The following is a 13,634-nucleotide window of genomic DNA, read 5'->3' as shown; positions in this document are numbered from 1 at the left end:
TTCCCCCTTGGTAATGACCTCAGTAATGGTGTTGACTTTAATGGGATTTTAATTGATTTGGCTCCTTTAGTCTTATGGTGTGTTTGTGTCCTGCACCCCTCAGCTATGCCTCAGACAGGGGCTGGAGGTGAGGAGACGAGCTGATCCTTACTGCTCAAACACACATTCTGTCATGTCTCCTTTTTCCAACACGGGGTTTTTCTAAACTCAAAATAAATGCAAATTTATTACCTACTGTATCATTCGGTGATCTCCGCTGCCTCATTCTATCCTATCATGGGAGGAAAGAGACAGAAAAGTGTTCTCTCAGAGCAAGTTCTCAAGTCGTCATCATAGTGCACGAAGGATTGATTTATGAGAGAGATTAGCCCAAAGTTACACTAGTCCACACCAAATAACATTTTCTCTTATTGTAAGAGAGACATATTTCAACACATTTTCTCCATTGAAACATTGTCGTCTTTGAAAAAAGAAAAAGTGTAATCCATTCCCAGGAAAGCCCAGCAATCATGGCAAGTGTCTCTGTCTTTCTGTCTGTGTATAGATGGTTCCTCTCATCAATACAGCCATTGATAGCCTGATGAACAACTTGAATGCATATGCAGAGTCAGGAGAGGCCTTTGACATCCACAGGTAATTGCAAACACATATATAAATATGTGTTCCTCATACAATGTTTTTCTTTGATTCAATCTAATATCAGATTACCTTAGAGTCTGCACCCTTTTCCACATGGTCGAATTTGGTATGTAATTTTAATTGCACTATATAAATTCCTCTATAGGTTTCATGTTTGCATGTATATTTTACCAAACCCACGTCCATGCTTCTGTGTTTTCAGTTCTGCAATGTTTGTTTTTTCACCATGAACAAAGTTCATTAAATTTGTTATACAGCATCAAAAATATATGTTGCACTCTTGCAGCTACAGCAGTCTATGTTATATTGACTCACTGGGTCTCTTCTGCATGTATGGTTGTCACATAGATGAAGGCAAGGTGTCTTATGGCTATGTAGGCATTATACTGTGTTCTCGACTACCTAGGCTTCCTATATTGATTAGCTATATATGTGTGTGCGTGTGTGTGTGTGTGTGTGTGTGTGTGTGTGTGTGGTTTACAGATGTTTTAATTGCTTCACCATGGATGTTACTGCCAGTGTGGCATTTGGGACCCAGTTGGACTCTCAGAAGAATCCCAATCACCCATTCGTCCACCATGCCAAGATGTTCATGTCCTTTAATTTGATAAAGCCTATCATGCTCATATTCAGTCAGTTCTATCTATTTGTATTTATATGAGCCCTTTTTTTACAGGCTGTAATCAATACAAATATTATAGATGATACACAGATGATCTACGTACTGTACAGTATTTTGTCTTTATACTCTGTTCCAAACTGTATGGCCACATTCAAGTGGAGCATTCCCAAGTAATTCCTTGAATGATAAATTAAAAAAGGAAGCACAAAGTAAAAAGTGAAATACTTTTCTTCTAAAAGTAACAAAAATGTACATTTGATGATTGTAAATAAGTGATTCCATTGCACACAGAATCTACTGTGTCATACAGTTCAGACATGAGGACTGTCTTGGCATTTTGGGTTTAGGTGAGGCACTAACAGAAAGTTGGTTTGTGTCTCTAGTTGCTTTTCCTTCCATCTTGGCTCCTCTGCTGGCTTTCCTCCCCAAGAAAAGACAACCAAACAATTTCTTCATCAGCAGCATTAAGAAGATTATCAAACAGAGAGATGAGCAGCCTCCTGAACAGGTGCTACTGACATTACTGGCATTACAACAATCAGTCATGCCATCACTATTGTTTTCAGATACTCTATAGTAAAACTGATTTGGCATTTTGTACTGTAACACAAAACCTTCAAATGGCTGTTCATTCTATTCAATCCAACACCTGAAAAATGAATAAAACCCAAATTTTCCAAACAATTTCAGGGATAGAGTATGGAAAGAGATTAGTGACAGCAGAGATTGTATTTGAATTGCTGAATTTGTCACGCTCATACCATTCGAATTTGAATGAATTTCCCCTTGCCAAACTTTATTTTTTAAATAAATTAATTAAAAAAATAAACTTGTAAGGAACAGACTAGCCCTGATACAGGACCCTTTGTTCATATTGCTTGTTGTCTCCAAAGGGGTCCTACCCTGCCCCATTAAAGTAAAAAGTTGGAGAGGTCTGTAACAAAAAAAACAAGTCCAATTTTCACTTTCACTTACAGATATATGTAATTCTTCACTTGTCCATTTTCACACCACTGATGCGCGCATAAATAAACTTTAAAACGTAGTTAAAAACAAATATACCCAAAAACTCCACTGTAACAGAATCAACAATGGGTGATAGACACCTCGACTTCTTCACTGGCGAGCGTATTGCTTCCGAGCAATATGCTCGCTGCTGCCACAGATGAACGAAAAGTAAGACTACAACAACTTTGGGTGGTGGATGCCCTCAATCGATCAATCAAATAGCTAAATCATTAGAACGATCAGACGATTTAAAATAGTCGCCTCACGTGTTTATGACCATATTTCATCAGTCGAAATGAGTGATTTAAGAAGCACAGTACCAGCGAAGAAGACAGAGGCCCAATTCAGAGTTTAACAGAATTTTCCGGTTCCGGTTCATCGATGAGAACTTGAAGTAGGCCTATATCCCTCTAGACCCCATAGCGGCCAGAAGCGACCATTCTATATTTCACTATATCGCCCAAGAGCGCCTGTCATTTTTAATTCCTTTAAAATGTATCAAAAATGGAAAATCCAAAAAATGGAAAAAGTTATGAGAAAAATCTGAGTCTGAATTGACAAAAAGGAAAAGTGAATTTTGAATTACAGTTTCAATAATAATCACATTGAATTTCAATACATTTCAAATTCTGCCTTTGTATTCATTTTTGCATTCGACAGATCAATATGAGCATGAGAAATTTGAATGTATGCAATTTAAATACAGTAACTGTGGAAGTCGACTGTTGAATTCACTAAAAAGTGGTTCTTCCCTTCTGTCTGTAGGTGATTTATTTTTTGATATATTTTTTTGTGTGTTGAGTAGAGGCGTCGAGACTTCCTCCAGCTGATGTTGGACGCGCGGAGCAGCCAGGAGTGTGTCTCTGTGGAACACTTTGACATGGTGAACCATGCTGATGAGCTAGATCACACACACCAACAGGCACCCGAGCCAGCCTCAGAGAAGGACAATGGCAATAATCACCCATGGGTGTCACCCACCAAACGTCCACAGAAGACGATGCTGACGGAGGATGAGATTGTGGGCCAGGCTTTTGTCTTCTTCCTGGCGGGCTATGACACCAGCAGCAACATGTTGGCCTTCACCTGCTACCTCATGGCCATCCACCCTGAATGTCAGCGCAAAGTGCAGGAAGAGGTGGACCAGTTCATCGCCAGACATGTGAGTGTGTGGCACTGTGGTTTGGTCTGACCTACATCTCCAGTTAGGATGTAGGATGGCAGATCTGGGCAAAACAGTAGCTGAATATATCTTTCTACTAGAAAATATGAGCCATACTCATATTTAAAGCTACAATAAGCAAAATGTTCTGATCACTAGAGGGTGACAGAAATTGCAACACATTTGTAAATAGAACACAGCAAGCCCACTGCTCTATGGTGGCCTACTAAGTACAAACCTAGAAAAGTACAGTGCATAAAGGCTAATAGCTAAGCTAAACGTATGGAGAAGTGTCGCTGGTTACCAGTCTCGCTTTGACAGATCTTTCTCCCGAAGAAGGTTACACGTCCCAGAATGACAAGTGGAGAGGCAGGTAGCAAGTTTACTAGTTTACCGTTACCGTTAAACTTTAGCCATTACAAGAGTTTTTTTCAGGATTTTTTCAGGGGGAGAGGGCTGCTTTTAAACAGTGAGGGAGGTGCCAAGCTAGTTTAAAAAAAAAAAAAAAAGCTACTGGATGGACCGGTATTAACTTCGTTCCGGAGCGGAATTCGATAAAAAGCTTTAGGAAAGAGATGAAAACAGCAACATAGCTGGCCCGCCTGTGTGAATATTGGTTTATATCATTATGAGTTGAGGCTGAGTCAAATTTAAAAAAATTAAATATATTGTAACTACCTATATTGTAACTACCTGTTCTGCAATATTAAAATCATTCCACTGACGTTTTGGCCCGCAAAGGCAGATTGTAAAGAATATAATGGCTTACATTCTGATGTAGGCCTTGTGGGCAAAACGACAATGATATTGGAATGATATTAACTGTGTAGAAAAAATAAATACAATTATATTGTGAGCAGGGTGATGCCACTTCACTTGATCTGATGGAGCAGAGCAGTCAGCGCGTGGAGCACAGGGCTGTTAAAGTGTCAATCATGAAGAAATTCATGGTAATCAAACGGCAAGATGTCCAATCAACATTGTTAGTGTCGATAGGGACAGGTGCCGATAGAGAGAGAAAAGAAAAAAGAGGATGTGCAGCTACAATACTTTGTCTTAGTCTGAGAAACTCAAAGATGACTTCCTTCGTCTTATGGATGGGCTGCAAGCGGCTGGTAAACATTACGTAATCTCCCCCCCCCCCCCCCCCTTGCTTTGGTGATGTTAAGTTCAGCCGCGTACGCCAGCTCCATATCTGGCTGAAAGCCTGCTGCAATACCAAAATCGTAATTTATGTGGACAATTTTACTTCTTTCCATAACAGAACTGAGCTCTTTAAATCTGACTGTCTTCACCCAAATTACAGGGGGTCTTCTCTGCTATCTATGAACATTGATCTTGCTGTACAATCAAGTAAAATCTCCTGACTCCCTGGTACCGGTTTGATAAATGTCAACTTTTTTCACCCAGTGTTTCACTCTGTTCACAAAAGTACCGGTAATTCTACATTGTATCCCATCAATTGTCCTTCACAAAGCATCACTCCATGTGAGATCAGCCCTGATCGTGCGATATCGAAAATTCCGGTTATGATTAGAGATAGAGGTAACAGGGTGTATCCAACTCAGTTTGCACAATTATCAAACCTAATTGGTATTCCTCGCCAACAGACAATAATCTCTGAACCTGTCCCTGACACAATACATTTGGCTTTGCTGAATGTAAGATCCCTGGCAGGCAAATCCTTTTTGATTAATGATTTCATTACAGATCATAAACTTGACGTTATGTTTTTAACCGAAACATGGTTGGATGAAAACAACAGGGCAGCAGCTCTTATTGAGTCAGCGCCCCCCAACTTTAACTTTCTGGATGTAGTTAGAGCAGGAAGAAGAGGTGGTGGTGTAGCTGTTATATTCAAGGATGTGTTCTTTTGCAAACAATCATCATTTGGTACATACAACTCCTTTGAATATCTCGCAGTTATACTAAATAGGAGTGCCAAAACTATCCTGTTAAATATCTATAGGCCACCAAAATATTCAGCTACATTTTTTGATGAGTTTGCAGAATTGATGTCCATTATTGTAACTGACTTTGACCGTGTAATTATTACTGGTGATTTTAATATTCATGCTGACAATCCAAATGATAGGAATGCCCAAGAACTTTCCTTTATCTTGGAAAAATTTGAACTCTCTCAGCATGTAAAAGAGCCTACTCACAACAAAGGCCATATACTGGACCTGGTTATCTCCAAAGGTCTTGATATCTCCAATGTCATGGTCCTTGATGCTGCCTTATCGGATCATTTCTGTGTTCTGTTTGATATGACTGTCATAGTGGATACTCGCACTAGGTCCAAAACAGTCAAAAAACGTTATATCAGTGAATACAGCAGCATAGCATTCTCTCAGGCAATCTCCACGATACCCCCCTCTCTGTCAACGTCAGTCGAGGATCTTCTGGACAATTTTAATTCTAAAATCTTAAACGTCATCGATGAAATTGCGCCAGTTAGAGTCAAAGTCTCTTCTGGTAAGCAAAAGGCACCATGGAGGAACGCCCCTCAGGCCAAAATCCAAAAAAGAATGTGTCGAAAAACTGAGCGTAAATGGCGGAAAACTAAACTCCAAATTCATTATGATCTCTATAAAGAGAGTCTCCAGAAATACTATTTAGCACTGAAAAATGCAAGACAATCATTCCTGTCTCAGGTCATTAACTCGGAGACTAATAATGCACGCACACTGTTTGCCACTGTGGATAAACTCACCAACCCACGAGTACCAATGCCTCCCGAATTCAACTCTATAAAGTCATGTAATGACTTCGCTTATTTTTTTCACAGAAAAAATCCAAAAGATTAGGCAAACAATCGGTGCTTCCTCACTTACGCTATATAACACGCCTCAGCAATCTACTAGAACTAATCTGGTAAAGATGACTCATTTTGATGTCGTAAACCTCACATCTCTTGAAGAAATTGTTTTACATCTCAAACCCTCCACGTGCTGCCTTGATCCGCTGCCTTCAGTGTTTTTTAAAAAAGTTTTTAGTTACCTGGCAACAGATGTATTACAGATAGTTAACAGTTCACTGCTTTCAGGGGTCTTCCCCAAAGCCCTGAAAACTGCAGTAATCAAGCCACATTTAAAAAAAGCTAATCTGGATGCATCTGTACTTAACCACTACAGGCCCATATCAAACCTGCCATTTATCAGTAAAATCATTGAGAAAGTTGTCTTTAGACAACTAAGCAACTTTCTGGCAGTAAATAACTACCTTGACATTTTCCAGTCTGGCTTTAGGCCTCACCACAGTACCGAGACTGCTCTTATCAAGGTTCTGAATGACATTAATATCAACATAGATTCTGGTAAAGTCTCTGTCCTCGTGTTACTGGACCTTACTGCTGCATTTGATACAGTTGATCACAATATATTAATAGACAGACTTGAACACTGGTTTGGTCTATCTAACATGGTCCTAAATTGGTTCAAGTCCTACCTTCAGGACCGAGACTATTTTGTATCAATCTGTAGCTGTACGTCAGAGCGTCTCCCAACAATGTGTGGAGTTCCACAAGGGTCAATTCTCGGACCTCTGTTATTCAATCTCTACATACTCCCATTAGCTGATATTATTCAAAATTGTATGGTTTCATATCACATGTATGCAGATGATACGCAAATATATATAGCCGTGTCACCTAACGAGTACAGTTCAATAGACTCCCTGGGACAATGCATTAAACAAATTAGTAGCTGGATGTTCCAAAATTTTCTCCAGTTAAATGCAGAAAAAACTGAAGTCATTGTTTTTGGGGCCAAAGAAGAAAGACTTAGAGTCTCTGCTCACCTAAATAGTCTGTCCTTTAAGAGCAAAAATCAAGCTAGAAACCTCGGTGTTATCCTGGATTCAGACTTAAATTTCAGTAGTCACATTAAATCAATAACTAAATCAGCCTTTTATCACCTTAAAAACATTGTAAGGATCAGAGACTTGATGTCAAAACCAGACCTAGAGAAACTTGTGCATGCTTTTATCTCTAGCAGGCTGGACTACTGCAACGGACTGTTTACAGGTCTGTCTAAGACAGCAATCAGACAGCTTCAGCTCATCCAAAATGCGGCTGCCAGGGTTGTATCAAGGACCAAAAAATACCAGCATATAACTCCAGTTCTCAGAGCACTACATTGGCTACCTGTTTCCCACAGAATCAATTTCAAAATTCTATTACTTGTCCATAAATCATTGAACGGTTTAGGTTCAAGATACCTATCAGATATCCTGACCCAATACGAACCTTGCAGACCTCTTAGGTCGGTTGGTTCTGGATTACTGACTGTTCCCAGAGTAAAAACAAAACATGGTGAAACTGCCTTTAGCTTCCATGCTGCTCAAATGTGGAACAAATTGCCAGTGGAGCTGAGACTTGAGCCAATGCTGACTACTTTTAAATCTAAGCTAAAGACCTACCTGTTTACCATTGCTTTTAATTGATTTTCTTTTATACTACTATTTTTTATTTATTTTTTTTAAATCTGTGGGCATTTGCCTGTTTGCTTTTATTGTTTTTATTCTATGTCCTTTTGCTTGCTCGCTTTTAATGTTTTTATCATTTGTTTCTTGTGCTTTTGCATGTGTTCTCTGTAAAGCACCTTGGGTTGCCTTTGGGTATGAAATGTGCTATATAAATAAATTTGCCTTGCCTTGCCTTGCCTTTGCCTTGCCTTGCCTATTTGCCTCAGTCTCCTGTATGCTTGTAAGTATGTACTCTTTCTCTGATATTATTACAGCACTAGCCTATATTTTTCTGTGCTGATTTTTAAAATGGCAAGGTAGGTTAGGCCTAGTTGTTTTGCAGCTAAACTGAAACTTTATTCTTCACCATATTGGATGGTTTGCATCTTGTCTAAAATGTTGCTTTGCATGGCTCATTATTCTGCTGTCACGGAACAGGTATTGTGCTGGCTTTTTGTATGTACTACTAAAGCCAGTCAGTGTTGTAGCAAGGCTTGGAGAAAAAACCCACTTAACCCAATTGGCTTTTAAAAAGTACCAGTGGACCGCAAAAAAGAAATGACTAGAAACCAGATAATATCAGTGCAGTTAGTTGGAAGGAAAATACAACTACATAAAACACTGTAATTTGAAGACGGAAATTATTAGGAACGCGCATGACTGTGGGACTGACACAACACCACACTTTGTGGATATCAGTCCCGAATCCTTCTCTCCAAATCCTTACTGGCAGCAATCTTTGCGGCACTTTGTCATCATTAAGCAAGATTTCCAGACCGAATTTTGCCATTCTGACAAGCTTTCTGACATCCTTGAACACTTTTCTGTTACACGAGTAAAACATATTGTTTGAAAGGATTTGCAATAAAGTATAAAATCTCACCTTTGTGTGGCTTGTCCGAGTTATTTTCATACAGATGTCATGGCTGCCACTGTTCTTCTACGCTCTTCCCTGTGTGGCGAGCTGGAAAACATGCTCTTTGCTGCCCCCTTTGTTCAGCGGCCACGTTTTCGCTCGAAGAAAAGTGTTCAAGGACGTCAGAAAGCTGTGCTGTGATTGGCTCAAAGTCCGGGTGGAGAGAGGTATAGTCCAAGTGAGGGGAGAGAGAGAGAGACAGAGAGAGAGTAGGGGGCGTAAAGGGGAAAATGGCAAGAATAGCCTCAAAGAGGGGGCCTTTTTCACAACCTTAAACCATTTCATGGTTTCATGTATGTGGTTTTAACAGGGTGTTACTGGTAGATTCATCATATAATTTCTTTGCCAGGCTATGTCTATGTTCAAAGACTGATAGATGCATGATATATGAATATGTATTACTGCTCTCTACAGGCAGCATGGGGAACTGCAACACGTGGCTTTTATGGCAGCCTTATTGTGGTTTATTTATGCAGTACTGAAATAGTAAAGTAATTTATATTGTTTTCTATTCTTTTGTAGGAATCACCAGATTACACCACTGTCCAAGAGCTTAAATATTTAGACATGGTTATATCTGAAGTGTTGCGCCTCTACCCAACTGCATTCAGGTACAGTAAGCAAATGCATGTAATCCTGTGGCATACCTAGACATTGGTGAAATCCCAGCACTGTCTTATAGTTAATGTGGAGTAGGGCAGTTTCTTCTCTTCCACATTGATTTTCAGTTATCTTTATACTGACCAATACAATGCATATAATCATCACTTGCCAGAAGGAATACAGGGAAATGATGTGTTGAGGTGTATAGAACATGCAGGATCCTTCTTTTCAGTGTTATTTTGCCCCACACAGGTTTGGCCGTCACATTGACCATGACTGTGTGGTGAATGGCCTGTTTCTACCTAAAGGAGCATTGCTGCAAGTCCCAACATGTTTCCTACACCAAGACCCAGAACACTGGCCAGAGCCTGAGAGGTTCATCCCTGAGAGGTAGGAGGCTGTCCTTACAGTACATAAGCAAAACTACAGTGTCTGTACCTGTATTTCAATTTTATCCAAATCTAGCAGATTGCCAAACTGTACTTGCTGACACATTCTAAGCCTTTCATCTATTCACTTAAACTGTAACTAGCTAAAGCATATTCTGTCTCCCTGTGTTATGGTCTCTAGTGAAAGAGAGAGAGAAACTTTCAATTGTCCTCTCAATTACAGTATTAACACTACATGTAGTACATGGTATTTTGTTACCATGTATATTGTGCATGGTAGTGTAACCCACCTGGAAGGTAAGTGCACTCTGGACCAGTATAATCTAGATTCGTAGGGAGGGGTAATGAACAGGAATCGGACACCACAATGAGTAAACAGAACACAGAGGTAAGTTTAAAGCAAAATCATTGTATTAACACTCATTTAGAATAGTTTTACAAGTACTGCCGGCATTCAGTCTTGTTCCCTTTTTAAATGTCTTTTAAACTGGGTGCACCCTAAATAAAATAAAATATTTCCTCCCCAAAAATAAAAGAATGTTCAGCTTCAATTGTCCTTTGAGGCCCTCCCTCACTGTCCTACCACACTGACAGCAGGGCAGACGAAGAATGGAAAGGACTCCTCAATCCAGGTGCTCAACATGGGTGGCTCGCCATCCCCCTCGTCAGGGAGAGAATCGAATCCAAATCCAGAATCCAGAATCCAAGGGTATCAAAAAAACCCAGCCTGTATAACATAACACGGCTGATATAGCATATGCAAATCTATTCAAACTCTTTTAACTGTACAGTTTAATTTTGGCAATATCAACGTACAATACAACTTTCACTGCTTAACCTATGAATGTAGGATAACTGTTGCATTGCAATGTTAACATATGAAATGTCAACTATTATTATAGACCACTTAATTGTAAAGTGTAAACAAAACCATTAAATGACTATTGAACAATTGTGAAACCGTTTGAGTAGATGATTATGAAAACCACTTACAGTTTAAACATTAAATGCTCACTACATTTGAATAATGTAAGTAAGACAATGTGAATATAGATTTCCTTGTCACAATACTGACACCTTGCGCTTATGCACATCAACAGCACAGTAATGTACAGAATCAAGCTAGGTTCATAACCCATGAAACTCAGCTAAATAATTCCTACCTCTGTTCACACAATGTAAATAACATACACACATACTCATATTACACACAAATATTCCCGTTCACCTCTATCATTAGAGAAATACCAAAATACCGTAACCTTACACTACAACTCAGTGGCTAAAACACCACAAGGCTATGCTAGTTCACGGAGCAATTTGCTAGTTTGCCATGTGCGGCAAATGAGGTTTGGTACTCACCGAGGAAAGAAAAGAAAAGAATAAAATGAAGATCAGATGTTCTCAGGGTCGCTTCAACAGTTGACTAAACTCTTACTTGCTCGACATAGTACTATATCAAGTACAAATAACAAGTAATATCACTTCAAAATTTCAATGTCTCTGCTGTTCTCTCGCTATGCTCCGCTCTTCCTCCACACTAGACAGCGTCTCTCTAGCCTGAGTGAAGAAGGCGGGACTTGGGTTGTTTTACACCAATAGCAATCAATTATTCAACTTTGAACCAATAAGCTTATTTGTTGTGAAGTTTTTTCCAATAGAACACTTACTGATGCAAAATTAGACCTCTGAGCTAAAATTAAATAATAAATTAAATATATAGTAGAATAAAATAAAGAACGTGGTTATTAATTAAATAAAAGGAATTCTCAGTGAAGGGAAATAGCTCTAAATGTTCTAGTAACAATTGGTTTTTCAATGGGTTACAGTAGCAAAATCCTTGTATTGCACCAAAGCTAAATGCAATACAATATGTGTACATTATTTAGTACCACTTTAACTGCTATCTAGAAACATAGCATACAGTCTCATTTCCATGGTCAGAAAGGGTGATAGACACTTTACTTGTTTACTGTCTCTGTTGTAACAGACGGTCAATGTAAATAGCACAGTGTGTCAGTGTAAATAGTTCAGCCTATCATACGGGGATTTGAGCACAGGTTTTTAATGTACTTGAATTTGAACACCAATAAAATGACTACTCACCCTCTGCTGCTTTTAATTCATTCCAAAATAAAACTTCTGGTTGATCCCCAGGTTCACGCCAGAGGCCAAGGCTAATCGGCATCCATTTGTATACCTGCCATTTGGGGCAGGTCCCCGTAACTGTGTGGGAATGAGGCTTGCCCAAATGGAGCGTAAGATGGTGCTGGTGCATGTGCTCCAAAGGTTCAACATTGTGGCCTGCTCTGAGACAAAGGTGGGTTGGCCATGGGACACTTTAAGCACTAATGACAACAATCTCTTTAATGAAAATGTGACTTTTAGAAAGGATTCATAAGACATTATATTACATCGTCGTGGCCCCTCAGGAGGTCTAAAGATGATTTTGGGAGGAGTTGAGAGATTATATACAGTACTTCCATATAAATTAGTGGTAACATACCCTTCCTTGTGAAAATATTTGCAGCCTCTAGGCTTGTTTCAATAATTAATCATGTAAGCAGCATGAAAAGGTAAAGTAAAAATCATCAGAGTTCACCATTCTGCATGTTTACACATGCACTTGATGTGACAAGGTATCAACTCTTAATGTAATAATGTCCCATTAATGTAGTAAACCATTAATGTAGTAACAACTTGCAGTTAATAGTGTAATAATCCTGGGTTGAGTCCTAATTGCAGCAGCATAGGTTGGAATCCGGCCTGTGCCATTTGCTGCATGTCATCCCCTCTCTCTGCCCTGTCTTTCCTGTCTCTCTCTGCTGTGACTGTCCAATAAAACAATTATTATGTTATAGGGTTTTATTACATAACTGAGAAGACATTTTCAGTTTTCAAAAATGAAAGAACTGAACTGAAAAAGTAATAGCCAAAATTCAATATGCAAGTGTCACCCATTCATATATTTGGTTATTAAACACAGTGATACATCTGAAAAAGAGAATATGTAATGTATAGTAGATGTTCCTTTCACATATGGTGCTCTTTTCCTTGGAACAGGTTCCTCTGGAGGTGGAGTCTTGGAACACTCTTGGACCTAAAAACGGCGTATTTGTGAAACTCACCAGAAGAGACTTGGGAAAAGATCAAGTGAATTCTCCACCAGATGATTAGAAGCTCACTGTTCCTAATCTTAGATCTTAGAAAAATTCCTATGAAAAAAGAAAAGCAATAATGAAGCAGTGTAATAATGTCAAAATGCCATAAGGTACCTAAAAATTATAGATCTAATGATAATAGTTATATATTCCACTTAAAATGGTGATAGTAATGCCTATATCTTGTGTGTTTTCCTGGGGTGGTGAATTGGAATATTATGGGATAAATATACTATAGAGCTAATACTAATAGTTAATAGCTAACAGTTATATATTCCACTTAACATGGTGACTGTAATGCCTATATCTTGTGTGTTTTGCTGGGGTGGTGAATTGGAATATTATGGGATCAATATACTATAGGGCTAATACTTTTGAGTTGAATAAAGAGAAAAGTTGTAAACAAAACAAAAATTACTAATCGCCACATTTAATACAACTCCATACTCTGATTACATTACTTGATTTGTGTTTAGTCTGATTTGTTAGCGGTAGCATTTTCCATTAGCTGCAGCTCGTAGTATCAGAATAGTAAATGTTGGATAGGCTATGTTCACAATGACAGCAATCCCCCAAACATCTGTTAATCTGAATTCTCAATAGCAAACTACTTCATAGTAGGCTATAATGCTGGCATTAGGAATAATATAGGAACTAATGCTTGAGC

The 13,634-nt window shown here is 38.9% G+C and overlaps 1 protein-coding gene across 1 annotated transcript in view; it reads left to right on the top strand.

Moving 5' to 3' along the window:
* Nucleotides 1-12,983, top strand: part of LOC139649911 (thromboxane-A synthase-like) — a 49,737-nt gene extending 36,754 nt beyond the window's left edge. Inside the window, exons 6-13 of the mRNA XM_071526424.1 lie at nt 545-633; nt 1,123-1,271; nt 1,645-1,769; nt 3,075-3,431; nt 9,337-9,425; nt 9,670-9,807; nt 11,964-12,126; nt 12,870-12,983. Coding sequence (XP_071382525.1) covers nt 545-633; nt 1,123-1,271; nt 1,645-1,769; nt 3,075-3,431; nt 9,337-9,425; nt 9,670-9,807; nt 11,964-12,126; nt 12,870-12,983 — 1,224 coding nt within the window. The remainder of the gene's footprint in view (nt 1-544; nt 634-1,122; nt 1,272-1,644; nt 1,770-3,074; nt 3,432-9,336; nt 9,426-9,669; nt 9,808-11,963; nt 12,127-12,869) is intronic.
* Nucleotides 12,984-13,634: the final 651 nt, after the last annotated feature.

Source organism: Centroberyx affinis, unplaced genomic scaffold, assembly GCF_046629955.1.
Source record: "Centroberyx affinis isolate AG114_WGS23_722 - 3 ecotype Tasmania unplaced genomic scaffold, CSIRO-AGI_Caff_v1 ptg000111l_1, whole genome shotgun sequence".
Lineage (NCBI taxonomy): Eukaryota > Metazoa > Chordata > Actinopteri > Beryciformes > Berycidae > Centroberyx > Centroberyx affinis.
This window is presented reverse-complemented; position numbering and strand designations above follow the sequence as displayed.